The sequence below is a fragment of the Nestor notabilis genome, unplaced genomic scaffold (assembly GCF_000696875.1).
Source record: "Nestor notabilis isolate BGI_N333 unplaced genomic scaffold, ASM69687v1 scaffold23496, whole genome shotgun sequence".
NCBI classification, from domain to species: Eukaryota; Metazoa; Chordata; class Aves; order Psittaciformes; family Psittacidae; genus Nestor; species Nestor notabilis.
In genome coordinates, this window is record NW_009931811.1 from 19108 (window position 1) to 39112 (window position 20005).

General features: G+C 40.5%; 1 protein-coding gene across 1 annotated transcript; it reads left to right on the plus strand.

Annotated features, from left to right (window-relative positions):
* Positions 1 to 4893: 4893 nt before the first annotated feature.
* Positions 4894 to 5945, plus strand: LRRC30 (leucine rich repeat containing 30). The gene is given in 3 exon segments (XM_010016080.1): positions 4894 to 4983; positions 4985 to 5137; positions 5139 to 5945. Coding segments are annotated over 3 exon segments (1050 nt in total).
* Positions 5946 to 20005: the final 14060 nt, after the last annotated feature.

A 20005-nucleotide genomic window follows, 5' to 3' on the forward strand; every position in this document is an offset into this window, starting at 1 on the left:
ACACACAAGGAAATTGTGACAGAAGTAGGAGCTGATGAACCAGTCATTTATGCATTTTTTTGAATTTCAAAATACTCCAGTGAGTTTGTAGAAAAGAAATACAACTTCCTGTAATTACATCTAACATGAGAGTTGCTTTGGCCACTGAATACCAGCAGGAATTGAGCCTGTCAGTTTTAGTCTACATACACCCACAAAACTCAGTCTCTCTCTTTTTATTCCATAAATAAATATGGATAGTTTGAGCATATCTTCTGTCAAGAGGTCTGCAGAAAAGAACATTGCCAAAGCTCTTGTTAAATGAGCCCCTGCTCAGGCAGTCATTCACCTCCAGGTCCAATTCTTCATGGGTCAGGCAATCCAGCAGCTCCACATGGGACCTTACTAAAGCGTTCCAGGAAAGCTCCAGGGACATGCAGTCATTAAAGGCTGTTAACAGCAACATAATTAAAAACAAATTAACAGGAAATCTGAAATTGCCTTAAGAATTCTTCCTGTCTTGTGTCACATCTCATAAATCTCAATTTGCCTTTGAAATTTGACTTAGTATTTCGGAATAGCTGCAAGATCAACAAACCAACAACATACAAAGTAGTTAAAAACCTACAAAATTTGCCTTCTTAGCACTAAGACCAGAGGATATCTTTGACAGTCTGCATGGCACTGATGCTTTTAAAACTCTTTATTTACTTTAGAAGAAAGGAACAGCACAAGAGAAGATGATTCAGGAGCTGCAGTTGTATTTGTAGTGAATATTTCTGCAGTGCGGCTGTTGCTTTCTTCTGAACTTGAAACAAGTTCAGCCTTTTTAGCCAAAGCATCCTTCTTGTTACAGGTAGGCAGTTAGGTAGTTAGGTTAGGTAGTTTCTGCACCCTTTTTTAACCAGGTGTTTATTAAGGACACCGGGCAATGAATGAAAATGAAATTTTCTTCTCAAAAAGCATAGGTTGAACTTCCCAGCATTTTAGAAAAGGCTATGCTTAAAGATTTAAAATATTCCTTGTTATAATAATACATTTTTTAATAAAGCTGAGCCAGAGAAACTCTATGGGATTTTGACTCCATAGAGAACATGAAATTTGCTTCAAAATAACTGCAAAGTGTATAGTTTCATCATCATATCTATACAATGATGAAACTGTAAGTATCTATTGTAAGCTCACCAGTTTAAAAGACAAAGAATTTGGTTTTGCAGGAAAACAAAATTTAAACTCAGTGTGTCCAGACAGCTATGGTTTCATTAGGAGCTGTTGGGTATTTCCTTAAAAACTCAAATCCTCTGGAAAAGTGATTATGTGATGGTCTCAACTTTTATTTAAAAACAATGCAATTGTCCAGCCCCCCACCTGGCTGCAAAGAAAAGCTTGAAAATATTTCCCAAGTGTATTCAAGAGACTCCAAATCTACAGGCAAATAAAAGAGCCCATAGATAATAGACTTTAAAATTCCAGGTCTTTGTGCACTCATCTTACAGTTTTTTTCAGGGCTGACAATTCTGTTCCTTCAAAATAAAATCTAATAATTTGCATTGTCAAAGAACATCAGAAAATATAGCTTGTCATTTTTGTCAGCTTACCAGGTTTTTTATCATTCCTAGTAGTGCAGTTTCTCTTATTAGAGTACTTAGACTACAAAGTTCTTCAGCAAGTTTTGCGTCATTTTTTCCCCCTGTGCACTAACATCTTTGTTTAATCCATGGAACAATTTTCAACTATAATACATCATGCAGATCTCACCTATTTGCTTGAGGGTTTTTGGGAGGTTTTTTCCTACCAAACTTGCATGCATAAAATTCATTTCTGCTTTCTTGCAGGCTGTGTTGACATAGGTCAGTGGTTCACTGGGCCAGCTACCTGAGAGCAGCCCAAAAGAATCAATCTATTCTCACAGCACAGGGCAGGGCAGCAGGCAACTCGGAGAAAAAAGGAACTGAAAAGTGTTTGGGCAAAGCCAGCCCAGGACACCAACTGATAAGGGACTACTTTTGTTCAGAAATTTAGTTCCTGAGATGTCCAGATGAGGCCACTGTGGTTTTATTATCTCAATTTTGAGAAAGGAATTTATTTGGTTACATCAGAGTTTCCCATCTCCCCAACTGCAAGCGTGCTCAATAGCCTGTTTTTCTGTTGGAGAACAAAGAAAAGGAAATGGTTATTTTTTTTTGTTTCATGCAGTGGTTACAGCACTCATGGAGGCAGGAAGGGAACTGGACAATGGAAGCTGCAGATGTGGAATTTCTTTTTTAAAGCCCCGCTGCTGCTGCTGCTGCCTGACAGGCAGTGGAGATACAGCAGTACAATAGCAGGAGATGCTGTGAGACTGAAGCAGAGCAAGCATTTTTGTTTGATGGAGAGCCCCGGGTGAAGCTTTCCAACAACAACCTGACCCAGACTGTGCTGGGCTATATCACAGTCATAGTTTCAAATCAGTGGTGTGATGCAAAAGCAGGGGAAAAAAAACCAGAGCACTTTGGCTGAGTCATGCTATTAAAAAGTGGGTATTTCTGTGCTGAGAGGCTGGACCAGACCCTGCCAAGTCCCCAAGCAGTGAATTCTAATGCATTTTGGAGATGGGGACGACATTCTCATCCAAAAATATCTGGCCAGCCATGGGGGCAGACTGTGACTACAGGGAGACTGTGTTTCCTTTGTGTTTTGTTTTCATTTGTTACTAAAAGCAACCTCCAGAAGGAAGAGCTCTGAAGCAACCGTGGGGACATGGGCACACGTGTGAGCCCAGGCACAGAGAGTGGTGCTGGCCACTGGGCAGAGCAGTGGCAGGTTCCTCATTACAGCAGTGTAACTAAAAGGGAAATGCCTAACTTTGTAAATGCTCTCTAAAAGGCTTTTTTCTTCCCTGCAGTAAAGAATGCCTTGTTCAAATCCATTTAGGCTGTCTTATAATAGGTGCATTTTTAACAGCAACTGGGCAGACAACCCAGAGTCAGGACTCATGAGAGGCCTTCATTTTTGCTTCTCCACCTGCTTGGACTGAAGGGCTGCATTTTAGCCTTAGGTCCCCTTGTCACGCAAGGCCAAATCTGGCTGAGCTTGGCCTGCTGTTGGGTTTCCTCTCCCCACCGAGCCAATACTCCGTCTACAGCATCAGGGTTTTCTCTGTCTCTCTGGGGCAGCACGTTTGGATGATGGTTAACAAGAATACTGAGTCAGAGCTTATGGCTGCATGGAATTTAATATCATTTGTTTGTAAACTGACAAGTATTGGTGGAAAGTGCTTGTGAGGGAGAGACCTGGGACTCTCAATCAGGCTGCCAACCCGCTCTAACCAAACGGCTACAACTGGCTTCAGCCCTTTTCAGGCTTGTCCAGGCACTCGGGGAAAGCAATACACCAGGCTCAGTACAAGCTGATTTTATGCCATGCAGCCCTATTAAGGTGCATGTTTTGTCAGCTTGCTCAGCTTGCCACCATCTCATGCTTTTTGCTGTGGACCTGTCTTCCCTCCTGTTGTAGGACCCTGCTTGCCAGGCACAACCACAGAGATACATCCCCTCTCCACTGTCTTCCCTATCACGTACAGCTTTGTAAGGGACCCAAAAAGACTGGCAGTAAGAAGGGATTGCAGGGATTGACTCTAAAGAGCTGAAATGCCCCAACTCCCAGCTGCAGCTTCGCACATCTAAGCTAATGCAGGGTTTTAGGGTGACGCTTTCTGAAATTAGGTGGTTGGGAGTGGTACAGGCATCACCGAATCTCGCAGGCAGCAGCAGCAAAGCAACTCCATCACCACAGATCCACTGGAGACAAAAAGCCCTGAAAGTCCTGTACTATTTGCTGCAATTTTCACCTCGTTTAAGTAGTGCCTGCAGTTTTGGCATATCCTTTTTAGGGTCTCTTTGAGTTTAAATTCACTGTGTATTCCTGTAGCAATACAATTTCTTGTCATCAGCAGAGCTAGCTTCAGCTGTTGTTGGGTATTATTGTACCTCACTCCTTCCTTCCTATCAGATCAGTCCCTCTATCCTGGAGTTAAATGTCATTTATAGTTTGAGCTATTTGACTGCTAGACCCCCTGTACCCCTGAATAGCACAGAAAGACAGGAAAGTTTATGGGGAAAAGAATGTCAAGTGGCACAAAAGATTACAGACCCCCAGATTCTTGCTAATAGATGTGAAAGCAGCACAGGACATTTAGGACAGAGTAATTTGGGCAGAACTGTGAGAATGACTGCTCACAGTTGGCGATGTGGGTAGCAAGTAGTCATCCAAGTGGGCTCAGATACCACTGGAAAATGTCATTGCTGCAGTGAGGGTGGTACCCTTTTGGAAAAGAAAGAGGCCTATCCTAACCTCAAAGGGGATGTAAAAGTAAACACTTTTTATGAGCATTAACATTTTCTACACCTCCTCCCCCCTTCTATTTTTTTTTTAAGTGAACAAAAAATAAGGAGTCACAAGAAAGGTACCATCATTTTTGCAGTGTGCAGAGTTTTCTGGCAGACTGGTAACTACCTCTGTGAAATCAGGAACATAAAAATAAAAATAATTGGGAAAATGTCCTTTAAATCTGAATTGAAATGATGGCTTCTTTCTTTGCTTGTTTTCTTCTATAGCTTGTTTGTTTGTTTTTTGAAGTCACTCTTGTTAATTGTCCTGTAGCCATGGTATGAACCAGATAGCCAAGAAAGCTGACATGGTGAAGTTATATACAGCATCCTTGTGACCTTTTTCCAGTGAAGATACATATCTGTCCAATAAAGCCCAGGCCAAATGACAGTGACAGCTGCCTCGTGGCATTCAGTTTGAATTGAACAGGTTTGCTCACAAGTCAGGAGCAAGTATTTCATTACAGACTGTGCACCAAGACCAACATGAGCCCCCAGAAGTGAAACTTCCCCTCAGCAGCTATGGAAACAGCCCCAGTGGACCGAGATGCACTTCACAGGCTCCTCCTTGTCTCCTTGCTTTGACTTTCCCGCCTCCTGCAACCTGTCATCCTCTGTTGGCATTTGCTTGTTGGTGTAAGCACTTGTAAGGGAAGAAAACCTCACTTCATCTTTCAGGAGGGATCCAGGGTGTTATGGGAACTGAGCAGTCGAAGAACGAGGGGCGAAGAAGCATGTGTTTTCTGAGGAGAGGTCCAAAGTTGCCTGCATGGGAAGATGCTCTTCTCTCAGGGAAAGGGTAAAGAGCCCAAGTCACTGCTGAAACAGGGATTGCGTTATGTCAGCTTGAGCCTTATAATGAAAGGGATGACCAACACACCTGACTTCTTGTGGGGACTGCCCGAGGTGCAGAAACTGAACCTTTCGCACAACCAGCTGTTGGTGATTCCTCCTTTGCTGGGGAAACTGGACAGGCTAGTAGTGCTGAACTTGGATGGCAACTGCCTCAAGTATCTGCCTAAAGAGATTGGGCTGCTGAGGAACCTGAAGGTCTTGTTCGTCAATATGAATTGCCTGACAGAAGTGCCAGCAGAGCTCAGCTTGTGCAGGAAGCTGGAGGTTTTGAGCCTCTCACACAACTGCATCTCTCAACTGCCTTTGAGCCTCAGCGACCTGACAAGTCTGAGGAAACTGAACCTCAGTAACAACAGGTTTGTGCAAATTCCCCTTTGTGTTTTTGCACTGAGGAATTTAGACTTTTTGCACCTAGGGTCCAACAGGCTTGAAAACATCGCAGACAGTGTCCAGTATCTGGTCAATCTGCAAATCTTTATCATAGAGAATAACAACATACGCATCCTGCCTCGGTCTCTCTGCTTCATCACCACTCTGGAATTACTAAATGTTGATTACAATGCCATACAGACGGTCCCAGATGACCTCTACCTGCTGCACCAGCTGCCACGCATCGCATGGAACCCAATGGACAAAGGCCTCCACATCACCCACAACCCTTTGTCCCAGCCTCTCCCTGAGGTCATCGAGGGTGGGCTGGATGCCCTCTACACCTATCTCAGGAATAAAAAGGAGCACAACTGAGTTTCCAAAGAGTTTGGGATTAAGCCTGTCACCAAGACTCACTTGTATCAGAGCATTTTCCTGCACTGGCATTTCCACTTCATAACGCCCGGATGTCGAAGTCTGTGGATGGCTTTAGTAAAGGTTGGAGGAAAGCAAGTAAAGCATGATGGTCTTGATTAAGTGTGTGAAGAGTAATCTTTCTACAAGTAGCCACCTCTGTAACCTTTAGTGTTGGTGTGCTTGGTTTTTTGGGTTGTTTTGGTTTTTTGGGTTTTTTTTATGGAAAAACCAAACAACAAACTTGTGATAAAATGTTTGCTCTTTTGAGAGAAACAAATTAAGTCAGACTGCTAGAAGTGCAGAAATGTGTATTTGCCAGCTATTAGGTTGGAGGAATATTAATATAAATTGGATTTACTATATGTGATTGCAGTTGCACTTTAACTCCTCACTTCTTCATGCGCAGATAAACCGCTATATAAACAAACACTGCTATCTAAGTGAATCTCAAGGAAAATGTTCAATTTACTTTTGGTAGTGAATATATTCTGAGCTATATTAGCTCACAGATAGTATATTACTGGCTAGTTCAATACCATTTGTTGTTTACCCCACAGCTCTGTGCTAGACAGGTGAAGATTGCTGTTGATGAGGTGATTTCCTAGTTTTTTGGAAGACCCCAAAATTCCCCAAAGTCCTTAGTTTCCTTCCTGAGACATGTAGCCTTTCCCATGGAGCCTTCTAGGATGCTGACAGCAGTCCACCACATCAGCCAGGAGCAGCACCCTCATGAAGCAGAGAAACGAACATCGGTCCTTACTCCTTCAAATGAAGGTTGTCAGATGAAGTTGCTCATTACTAGATGAACAACTGCACTCTGTTCCCTTTCCTGCATCCCTGCAATCAGAGCCATGGAGTAACTTTACTCAGGAGGCAGTACGTGTCTAGAGGTGAAATATTTCTTTCAGGAAAAGCAGCACCAAACTAATCATTGGCTTAAGTAAGCACTTCAAAACCAAATACTTGTTTCTGTGATTTTCAGTATCAGCCGGTAGCATAAAATTCAGGTCTTATGTGGTTTCTCATATTGATCTTCTGTGAGTGTCCTTCATCAAAGTTTTATCTGGTAATAAAGAGGCAGTATGAAAGAGCTGTTAACAATTTATCCAACCTGGGGTTTTTTGTTCTCTCACACCAGTGCAAAACAGAAGCAACTCTGTTGAAATCAGTTGAGATAAATGCTTGTACTGGCAGCATAAAAGAGGAATGAGCCTGTAATTCTTGGGCTAATTAAGAGTATTCAAAGCCACTTCTAAAGCTCTTCCTACCCTATGTCAAATCTCAGGAATCAATGATTACTTTCTAAAACATAATTTGCTCGAAATTATGGAATGCTGTGGAAGGCTGAGCCTGCTTCTAGTGAAGTTAATGGACAGCCCCTGGCTGAGGGAAAAAATCTTCAGCAGAGGTAGAAGCAGTCTGATAACAGCCAACAATTATGTAATTCATAGGTAGATGCAAGCAAATGCAGCACCTTTGCCCATGCTAATATTATCAGTGCAGTACTGAACATAGCAATGAAGAATCGGTGCTCAGAGAATATTCCCCTCTGGTGCTGTCTACCCTCATATTTTATTATATTGGATTGTTTTGTGCATTGTTTCTTACCTTAATCAAGAATTTCGAGTGTTATGCCCAGGAATCATAGTTTCCAAGTGTGCAGTCAAGGGCAAATCTTATGTTTCTAGCCAACAAGAAACCTTTTTGAAGGGCACATCTGCTCGAGCGTTAAGCAAACAAAAAACCAAGGTGAGTAAACAAACACCAAAGCAGTTATTTTGTGACTCTTTTTACTTAATGTATGTTTCAAATGCAAAGATATTTTATGTGTAGCTTTACACATATTTATTTCACCTGTGCAATGAGATTTATAGCAAAGTTCCAAGTTTTTAAATGAAGAATTCATCTAATAAATTAAGCTGTGATTCAATTAGCGACAAGAAATAAAGCTGCAATTATTTATAGAAATACCAACAGATAATTCTTGGAGGGGATTAGGCACAGATTATTAACTTTTATAAATGTCCATTTCATATCCCTAAGCCTGGCATTCATGTAAACACTGCAGTCCTGCAATAGTGTTTTGGAGGAAGATTAGATGCCTATGGCATTAATCACCTGATAAGATTTTCCACATATCAGTATGCAGGATTATATGACACCAGATAGCCTCCGATGTGATCTGACTAGAAGAGGTATGCACAGTCATTTACATTTACATTTACATGGAAGATGTCAGGCTGGACTGTGTGTGTTCATTAGGATACCACTACAGAGGGTGAGAAAATGTGCACGAAGAAAGAAAATGGTCTCGAGACAGGGGATTAAAAGGCAAATTTGACATAATCAAGTGCATCTGGAAAAGCAGATATAATATGAAGTGCAATACCAATAATTTAAAATTCAATTATTCAATTGAATAATAATAACCTTTTACTCAAGCTAATAAACCTTTGTAGGCATACAAAACACATAAAGTCTCTGTCTTCTTAAACAGAATAATAAAATTCATTGAAAAAATGGTACTTTAATGTATAATTCAGATTTTACCATTAAGAAGATAATTTCTACTGAACTGCTTTAGTCTTTCTTTCATTCCTCAATCAAGACCCTTATAAATATCTTTTTTGGAGATACAGAAAATGATCTTACATGACTAAAGGTCGTATTTTGAATTCTACCTTTAAAAAAGACTATATATCACTGTTAATGTATAGGAATGTTTATGAGAGGCAAATAAAGATATATGTATTTGCATCTGAGAGAGAGCAAGATACAGAAAGCAATCAAGAGGCACAGAAGGGAGATAGAAAGCACGATGTCACATGCTGGCCCTAGTTTTGAGCAGGGCATTAGCGAAGAATTGCTGGATCTCAGCATTGTCATCTGATACTAGCTGTACACACGGCAGGGAATAAAGAAGCTGAAACACTGCAGGGACTGTAGTCATATCTCATAATATGTGATGACAGTACCCTTTCTATGTGTATATTAAATGATATGATTTTGACTTATAAAATTTCAGAGAACTATACACAGAGTGTTATATTTGTTTCCAGTACACAGTGAAGTTTTCTCACCCTGAGCCTCACAGCAGCGTAACTTTTGATGCATCTATTATTTTTATTGTTGTTGGTGGTGTTGGTCTTCAAAGGAATGGAAGAAGTGGGATCCACTTGTGGAAAAGGATACTCTCTTGGCAGGGTGACTTTTCTATGGTTACTGCTCAAAGAAGCTCTCAAGGAGCTTAGAAAAATTCTTCATGTGGATGAAACAAAGGGCAAAGCACAAGAACAAAGTAGAAAGAATATAATCATGGGTCAAAAGGTTGGGATAAATGTAGTGTACAACAGGGCTATACAATTTATTCCCCGGCTATCATCAAATACACTGGTGATACTTTTGGTGAGGTGAACAGATTCCATCTATTTTTACTTTAAATCGAAAAGAAAGCTGCATTCTGTGAAAAGTTTCAAGTCTAGTCAACAAACAAAGCCTTTGAAAACTGGAAGGTTTCAGGCTCTTGGCCTACCCAAAGTAAGTGACTTCAACCTTGGACTGAAAGGAAAATGTTTTCATCTGAAGTGTTGCTGTAACATCTTACTGGAAGTTAAAGCTCAAATGAGTTGTGCCTGCTGCTCTGGGGTTACTGGGCAAACCTGCTATGTGAGCAGACTTCCCCATGCACTTGTGACCGGTGACTTCCCAAAATACATTGCAATGCCCCAGCAACCCCATGGGGCACTCATGGACACATAGTGTGGCCAGGAACACCAGCCTGTTGTGTAAGTGAAGCAGAAAGAAACTACAAAGACCAATTTCTAAGATGGACTTGGATGGCATTTCAAAACAGAATTCTTCAGATTCCAGATGGAAGCTCTTAAAATTTGACTTAAATATGCTGTGATTATTATTTTGGTTGAAAAATGTCAGCTTTTTTTTTTTTTTTTCCTGACTTGCCAGTATTTTCTCTGTAGTTTTCTTCATTTTCATCAGAATTCCTTTTTTTTTCTTCAAACTCAAGAACAGTTTCCAGGCATTTTTACTATAAGAATATGCATTCTGCAGATTAAGTTTTTTTGGATATAAATGAATTAATTTATTATTGCTATGCTGTAGCTTCAGGAAACCATATATTTCAGTTAAATTTTTAAGAACAGTCATCATTTAAGTGAAGAAGGATGCATCTAAGAAGTATTGCGTTGATCCTGGAGAGATCTGAACATGTTCTTTACTTTGCTAGTCCAGCAAAAAACGATATCACAGCGTATAATTTACACAAGTAGAAAAATCGTTGATACTTCAGCTTATGTCTTTAACCAAAGGAAAAAAGAAGCTTCTAAGGCCTTCAGTACATGAGGGCTAAATAAAGGTGTAAATAAAGACAGATGAAGAAAGAAAGCAAGGAAAATGAACTAATCATCTGGTCAGTATGGTTTCACCAATTTCTGAGGTAAATTTGCTGCAGAACCTTCAGATAATAGTTCTGGAGTGATTCAAGGAGTGCTTCAGTCTACCTTGCACAGTTCCATTAAGCATAATTAATAGGTATGAAAATAATCACATAAAATTAACAATATATAAGGTTTTTTGTAAATTCTAAGAAAATACGTGTATTTTTATGTCACGTGTGCTTCTTATAGTCCACATATGTGGGAGCTGAAATACTGAAACACTTACAGCCAAAGGAAAACTTCTTCTGACTATATAGAAGAGCCTGCATTTATATGAGAATATATACATTTACCATTTTATACATGGCAAGAAAAAAAGATTTAAAAACTCAATAGATGTTAAAATGGGTATGAAGCTTTAGGTATATTGGGACAGAGGTCCACTTTAATACTCATATGTGGACTAAGCCTGAAAATCCTTTTATAAAACTGCATAATCCTTCCTCTGTACAAGTAAGAGGCAGAATATTAATTATAAAAGATGAAAAAAGAGACACTGAAGCAGGCCTTTTTAGAAATGTATTAGGTTATCTGAACACCCTGAATATCCCAAGAGGAAATCAAATACATATAAAGATTTTCTAAAAGTGGGAATTACATAGGAAATGTTTTTTCTTCCTCCCAGCAATCCAGAGAAAAGCAGACTGTTGACAATATTACTTTTAAATTCTTCTTTCACCCTCCTACCCCCATTGATTCCATGTGTTTATTTGTGGTACATAAAGGGCCAACCAGCCTTCAAAAAGCATCCCTCAACACTGTCTTCTGCAGTCCAGTGCTACTGACAGCATCCTGCACCGGTACGACCACCTACTGTACTGGAGAACTTTGCAGGGTTTAGTGGCAAAGCCTGAAATTCATACTCCTGTGTATGTGGAGTCACGTCATGCATGGCTAAAAAGGTGGTTTCTAGTGAAGCAGGAAGTGTAGCAACAGCTTTAGAAAAGGTCGCTGCAAATTATGCTGCCTCATAAAGTGCAACCCAAGCAGACTGAAAAGAAGACCAAAGGGCAGAGCTTTATGTTTTCCAGGGGCTCAGAGGAGTTTCAGATACCGTAAGTTCACTGATGGATAGCCTCTTTTAATTTCCACTTCCCAGACATAAAAAAATAATAAATATCTCTTTTCTTTTTTTGATTTGGCTCTTTGAGGGAAATATATATTGCTCCAGCCTTTGCTGGATCTGTGTCATGGGTGTATACACAGAAACAACAAATTGCTTTTCCCCTCCCGTAAAGCCAGTGTTGACAGGTGCGGGTGGGTGTGAAAATGTACCGAGTGTCTGATCCTTCACCCACACAGAAGTTGGGCAGGACGGGGGAGGCTGGCAGGGTCCACAGCTACCGGTCATGAGACGGGTAACCTACCCAAAACAGGTTCCATGATCACAACACCAACGTTATGTGCCTTCCTGCCTTAGAGGTTTCAGACAGTGGTTAATGTCTGGACACAGTTTCCACGGTTGGTAGGGAGTACTCCTGGGAAGCACCAGGAAAGAAGTATTGCTCAAGTGCCCCATGTTGTCTTTTGCTGGCCAGAAAGAGCCCCAGGACGTCTGCAGACTAATTTAGGCATCTGAAGCAAGGCCAGTGAAGCCGTAGGGTACAAATACTTTCCTTTGACTTACGAATACCTCCCTTTGCCTGGCCTTTCCTCTGCAGCATGCGTGCAGATGACAGGAAGCACCCTCTCTCAATATAGTATAACATTCAGACTTGCTGAGAAGGGTTGGAAGATACATCAGAAAAACACCAACACGTCTATTACATTCTCTGCCAAATGCTTTCAATGGCATAAAATTCTCCCTAGCTATTAAAATGCTCCACCTCAAAACAGGGGTAAGCAGGACACGTTTAAAAGAAGCCTCTGTAGTTTCTAGAAATGACATTCCAAAATCAGCTAAAAAAAATATTTACTGAGTTACAGCAAACTGCTACAGTAAAAAAATCACTTCCGTCTAGAAAACAAAGTTAGTTTCGTTATACTTTCCATGTTTGTTCTTTATCTTTTTTGCTTGTAAAAACATAATGAAAGTCTCTGTTATATATGGAATTTGTATTGGTCCATGCATGTATTTGCGTTTCCCCTATAGGGAAAACAAAGGCTATTAGTGATTCCTAAATTGTTTGCCTTTGTAAGCAAGTCCCTCTGGCACAGAGTAATAGAGTGCCCTGTGAATGGCACTGATGGGAGAGCTGAAGAATCCAGAAGAATAAAAACTTCACTTTGGGATATTCATTCAATTGAACGTGACTTGGTTAAGATAATGCTTTTCCATAGCATTATCTGTGCACAAGGGTCCTGTATATCTTTCAGCACACTTACCTTCTTTTTCCAGTTGGAAAATAACATTCTAAAGAATAGATTGTAATGCGGTGTTTGTGTGTTCTGCCCACGTACAAATGAAGTTAAATATACTAACCTTGAATTCGGCTCATCAAAGAAAAATCCCTCTGAGTGTGTATGTGTGTGCATTTGTGTGTGTATATGTTTGGAGGTATTTGGGAGGTTTTTACAAATCTTTGCCATGTTGTATCTGAGCAATATGTGTGAGCTGACTGAAAAGTAGCATATTGCACTGCAAATAAAATGCTGGTAATTTAGCATCAAAATAGGATTTAAAACACATGGTGGTAAATTACATTGCTTTTGAATTTCTAGGACATTAGTTTTTCTGCATGTTTTTAAGTGTTAGATATCAGAAAGTCCATTGGGACATTTACTAAGCAATGCAGGATTTAAAATACGGAAGAATTCAGATTCGTTTGGGGTTTTTTTATCAATAATCATACAGGGAGGTACATTCATTTTCTGTTAGTCATTAAAAGTTTAGTAGCTCTTGCAGTGAACTATTTGAAATGCATTCTTTAGCCCATCAAATAAGAAAAGAAGATAGATTCTACACAGCCTGATCTGTCTAAGAAAATGTATAGATCTGACTCCAAACTGAGTACTTTTGGAGTTCAGTTTGACGCAGATATTTTTAGAAGGCTCAAATGGAAAAGTTCAGAGAATTTTCCCAGTCAATTGTCTGGGCTACTCCTAGAGAGAGGGGGTGATCCCCTAGGGCTTGGATAACAGAAAGCAAATGAGTGCCCATAGTTACACTTGGTAATTTTTCAGTTTCACAAGGCCTATATTAGGGATAGATTTGATTTATTTCTCATTTGGCTCAAAGTTACGAATTTACAGTGGTTAAGATGGTTCATCTACCTTGGACTGGCATGCAGATATTAAAGTGCATGGGTGAGAAAATTCATCCAGCATGTCCAAATCCTCATAAGGACTAGCCTTAAGGAAGGATATGGAAATTTACCAGGGACTCAGAACTCTCCCTGGTGTGTCAGGTGTCCATTAGAGTCTATTTAATGTTCTTAGGCTAGGCTAATATGTTGCAAAGCAGTGACATTTCAAACCTTATCTGTGAAGCTAATAGCTCTTCTCAGTAAGTCATTTTCACATTTACATCACTTTAGCATAGTCAAGATTTGGATAAAGATAAGCATCACTTTTTTTCTTGCCGGTGTTGCCAGGGTGATGAGCCACCAAACTGCGATTTCTGCTACAGTCCCCCCTCCTTCTAGTACAACCCAAACCAACAGTTGGCTATGCTGTGCAGGAGCTAGGTTTGTGTGTATATTCAACAACAAATACACGGGAGAAATACCCCATGTTTTCCTTGCCACGGTCCATACCAGCAACAGTATATTTTAAAATACCAAATAAATAATAAATGTAAAGGGGGCAAGGGTAAAGAATTGTTGCTTTAGAAGGTACAGATGGCATCTAGCCATTTTAGAAAGAAACCAGGGCAGCTGATGTACAGTTTCTTCTTTACTAGCTATCTGCATTTTCCCATTAATTCTGTTGCCTTTTTATTTTCGCTTGTCCTTTCTCCTTGTTTTATTATGTTGTCTCTTTTCTATTGCTACCCACTCTCCTTCTTTTTTTGTTTTGCCTTTTTGTTTCTTATTAATGAGTTTCGACATTTTTAATTAAGGTTGAGGGTTTGACTGATGCCACTTCAACCCTCCTTTTCTGAATTTGCCCTCCAAAACAAGTTCATCATTAGCAGAGGCCTGTCTTCATCAACTACACAGGAGGATAACAACAAAAAAAGGAAAAAGGAAAAAAAAGAAGAAACAAACAAAAAGAATAAGTGAAAAATGGCAAACGAGCCTTGGGAAGCAGTAACTAGCCAGAAGAGCAGAATATGCTTAGCAGTTAGTGGCATTTTTCTACTCCTCTGTAGCTCATAAATACTCAGCCTCCAATAAATTCAAGATGGACATTTATGTTAACCAGTTACTGAAGGGCTATTGCAAATATTCAAGGCATAGGAAGAAGTCTATGCAAAACTGTGAACAAACAAGAAGTACTGTCCTCACCTGATTTATAATCCAGAGGTCCCCCTTGTTTCCTATGAAACTCTACATGAATTCACTGTCTCTGTTACCTGCATTTTGGAAATGAGGAATTTTTGGTCCCCCTGGTTGTCATATTGCTACGGAATGATTTAGAAACTCATAAAAGCAGGAATAGATTCTCTTGTCTAGCTCCAGATTTTGCCATGTGCTGTAGATGGTGAGATTTATGTCTAGTTGTCCATTTCTGCTTTTTTTACATTTTATTCTGTAAAAATACACCTGCCTGCCTCACTCCCTTTCACCTTTGTGTAATACACTCCTACTCTTTGGCATCAGTCCGTCAAAAGTTGTAGCCTGAATCTGGAGTAAGGATGCATAGCCACAGTTTACAAAGAGTGGTAACAATCACGCTGTTCACAGAGACAGGAGGAAAAAAGGTAGGATAAATAAAAGGAAGACAGGATCCAGTAAAGAAGCACAAATTTGCTTGCCTGGTTTGGACTGGCTCAGCTGATGTGCATGTGTGGTGCGAAGCTCAGCACTGCCTTGCCATGGCTGCCAAGCAGTTTGGGGTTTGGGGCTCTCCTTGAATGCATACTCACCCCAGCAAAGCAGAACCAAGAGAACTGCCCCTACAGGCCTCACCTTTCACTGAGTAGAGTCGGAATGGTAGGCACGCAGAAGTGAAGAGTACTGGACCTGGTGTACGCAGCATTTTATGGTATAAGGTACAGTAACAGCATAGTAGTATGATTTATCCACATTCTGGAAAGAATAAATCAGGGTTGAAAATAATGATGTTGCTTACTGCTGGGTGCCTGAAGGTGCAGCCAGCTCCATGGAAGGTGGTGCTGCATTGGTTTTGCATTTAAGGGAAGGGTACAAAAAGTCTTCTGCCTCCAAGGACAACCTCCTGTTTCAGGATCCTGAAAATCAGAGATAGATTTGAACCAACCATATCAGTTAGAAGTCCTTTCTCAGCCTGACACTACAAAACATAAATCAAACCACTGTAGAGTATCACTGAATACATGCAGTTAGAGTCTTATGACATAAAAGCAGGCAAATAATATGACTAGAAGGGCATTTTAATACATTATACTCATTACATGGTTGTTCAGTGTCAAATATATGAATTATTAAGCAAGATATAATAATCCCTCTATTAATGTGAAAATGTTCACATTTTTAATCTAGAGATCTCACTGATGAGGCATGATTGTTCAACATTCTAGAAGGCAGCTTTCTAAATTATGCTATTCCCCATGGCAAGCGAAGGACAGATCACAGACTTAATGGAAAGAGCATTTTTGTTTTCCCTGTTGAACAGTGGGATTTACATTTCAGCCCTCCAGCAAGGAGAGTTACTCATGATACCTTCTAAATTAGTACCACCTCATAAGCTGCACCCAGGGTACCTCCTAAATTAACAAGTAATACATTTAGGAATCCCTGAAAGGCTTATTATCTTCTGTCTAATATATCATTAGCACTGTATATAATTCCCAACACAGTGTTCCCGCCCCTTCCTCTAGTGAAAGATTCCCGTAGGTTAAAGAGGGCATTGTAGAGGTCCATTTCTGGCTTCCCGTTATACTGCTGTATCTGCAGAGGAATTAAGGCTTACTGCAAAAGAATCGTTCCCCTGGCCTTTCAGTTTATGTGCTTTCATAGCTATGGAATAACAGCAGAATTGCCAGTCCATTATGTTATCATTTCTATTTGATGGTATAAAAATAAATGATATATTCATAACCCCACCTAGAGATGAAAGAGAGCTGTTGTTCCAAGGTTAGGATATTTGTTTCTGCATCCCAAGCCCTGCTGGCTATTTTAGATACCTATGCTGCTGCAGTCATCTTTGAGCTGCTTGTGCGCCTCTGTGTCACCACTCAGGATAGTGGCAGGAAACAACACCGGGAGAAGAAGCGCTGATCTAACAGTTCCCGTTGGGAAGTAGCTGCTCATTAATATGCTCTCAGTCTGTCATACTTTGAGATGCTGGTCAAAGGTGTTTGCAAAGCTGGAAATCAGGAAATGTGGATGTCTTCAGCCTTGTCTGCACTAAGAATTTAACCCGTTGCTGACAAAGCACATCGGCAGCTTGAATAGCTGGAGCAACACTCACACAGGTTTAGCCAGAGCATGGAGATACTGCTAACAGCTTAATACAGCCCCCAGCCCTTGTCTGAGTTCCCCCACCATCTGCTTTGAAAGTCTCCAACAACAGTGTCAGATGCCTTCATCCCAAGCAGAGGACTGCTGGCAACAGAAAACTGGATCCCTGTTTCCAGGCAAACTGGATCCCTGAAGGCATTTGCTGTAATAAAGATGACTGAAGAGTGCCTGGTGGTCTCTGGCAGGGGTTACAGTGATTCCTTATTTCCCTGAAGTAGATCCCTTGGCTGCCTTTCCAGCAGAGACCTCACTGAAGTTCAGCTACGTTCCATCAGCAGGTGTAGGGCACAGCAAATGCTGAATCTTCTGATTTCAGAAGGAATGTCCATCACTTTATTTCATTTTTATTGTGCTGGCTAGAATAACTTGCACCTATGAGCTTCCAATACTGTTCTAAACTGTAGCTAATAAGCATGGCACAAAGATGCCCATCATCTTGGAAATGGGCGGCCAAGAATTTGCACAATAGGAGGTTGGGTTTTTTTCAGACTCGCAAGAAGACATACATTATATTTCTTTCTGGAGGTACCTTCCAGCTGCTCAGTGAGATAACAAAGAAACAGATCTGTCTACAGACTCTCTGCTACTTCTTTTGTGAACTGCCACCATTTGCATTATAAACATTTTAACAAAGACACATTGAGCTAAATTTAACCCCACAACTTTGATGAGTTTACTCCACTGACTGTAGAGGAAAATACAGAGCTGAGTCTTGTTTTTGGTTAAGCTCACGAGTACAAAGAACTCCCTCAAAAATTGCCACTGTGGGACCTCAGCCAGCAAAGGCCCATAACCAAATAATGGGAACTTGTTATTTCTCTTTGATTATAACTATCTGTTGGCTAAATATGCAAAACCCAAGTATTTTTAACAAATAATCTTGTATCTATTTTTAAAGAACAGTCTCCACTCTCCATTTTTGAAGGTCCCACTAACTAACTTAAATATGGTAGATTGAATTCCAGAATGACTAAATTTGATTTGTAGTAAGAATCAGATCAACAAATTTTTCTTATCTCGATGCAAATGTCCCTCGTCTATGTGAATTAGGAGTCTCAGTCAACTCTGAGTTGACTCTTACAAACTCCCAGGATTCAATTTCCTGAGCAGGAGATGGTATAGATTAGTTTGATTTATAATAAATTTCAACCCTCCCAAGGTAGCTACTGCCAGCAGGAGGAGATCTTAAAATATAGGAGTCAGATACTGAGGTTAATAATTAATGTAAAGCCTCCAGATCTCATAGCTATTCCAGTCTAAAGTAATCATATAAAGTTCCAAGAAGCCAAAAAAGAGGCAGAAAGAAAGTCACAAGAAATACATCCTTGATGGAGCCTACATGTCCTAAGGCAGTGATTCAGGTGCTTTAGTGATGGAGTGTGTGTTCTTTCATTACCAGTAGAGACTGGGATTCATATTTTGAACCTATGCAGGATCTGACTTCAGGTCTTGGAACTCATCTCTCTTCAAAGCAAACACCTCATCACTAGTTTTACCCCTTTCCAAAATTCAGATTTAGACCCTTGATTGCAAAGATAAGGTCCGCAATATGAAGCATCTCTGAGTTACCACCAGAGCATCTGCTGTCCCAGAATCCCACACTGTCTAGTTCCAAAAGCGTCGCCTCCATGCACTGTTAATGAGTCTAGGAACAGTAGCAAAGGACATAGAGGACAGCTTGGAAGTCTGCAAATTAACAGGAAACTGAAGTTCAACACCTACAGCAAACAAATTGCAGGAATTCTGTAGCACATGTGCTAAATGAACAGGTGCCTGAGCAATGGTCTAATGAGGAAAATGAGTAGATGCTGGAGTATGTCAAGAACAGCCTTTTTCCTACAAAAGTTTCTGAAGAGGAATGTCCTAGTATGGGATTTATTTTTTTTTTTAAATGGGACCTATCAAATACAACACCATCTGGGCTCATGGTGTTAGACTATCCATCCTGCAAAATGTCCTTAGGGAGTAAGTTGAGCATCCAGAGGGATGTCATACAACAGGGAATCACTTTATCAAAACTCCATTCCTACACTGTCCTGGCCATGTTTGTAGGAAACTCTTTTAAAAAAGTAAGCGTGCTTGAGTAAAGGCTGAAAAATATTACCTGCATAAACACGGGTGCATGGATTACAGACTTAAATCCACCAGAATTGTGCAAGGGAGTGGCTACACCTGTATTTCATAGGTTCTGTCAGGTTCAATCTTTAGAAATGAATTTTGACAGCTATGATGAAAGACATTACAAAAGTTCATAGTATTGATTAGACTTTTCTGTTATAATTACTTCAGATAATATAAGGTATAGAGGTATTCAGAGATGTAATGAACACAGTGAAAAGAACTGTGTACAAAAATATTTATCAAAACCAACATCAGATTTCCACGCGTAACAGAAAGCTCTTTTACAAGGTGGCAGAAATGCCTCATAGAAATGAGACTGGGCAGCAGCCATTCGGTTGCTTACACATTCACAATACATGTCTCCCTGATGGACTGCTTTATAGCAGACTGATCTTTCACAACTGCCTGAGCACCGGGTCCTGCTATGCCAAGAGAGACCAAATCTGTTTTTAACGGGCACTTGTGAAACAGAAATGTTTTTTCAGGAGGCCTGTATACACATTTGGGAACAAAGGCTGGGCAGGAGGAAAGACTGGGTTTCACCCTGCCCTTCTCAGCTCATTGCTACATGGGGGCTCTGATTTGCTGCTATCTCTGCAGCAAAGCAAAGCTTGCTTTCACAGAGGAGCGTGCGGCAGATGGCACTGTTGCTTTAGCAGTCCTGAATCAGTCTCTTTTTTTCCCTTTGTAGGAAGTCCCACGTATATTTTTCCTTCTTACCCTCCCTCCTTCTGTGGGATTTTACTCCATTCTCTGTTGCCAGGTCCATCCACACCTGAGCACGACACTGCAGTACCAGGGTCCCTTGGTGCCAGTATCTCCTCCTGGGCAGCCCCACATCCATCCCACTCCTTGCTTAACACCACACTAACTCCTGGCAGTTGCTTTATGTAGGGAA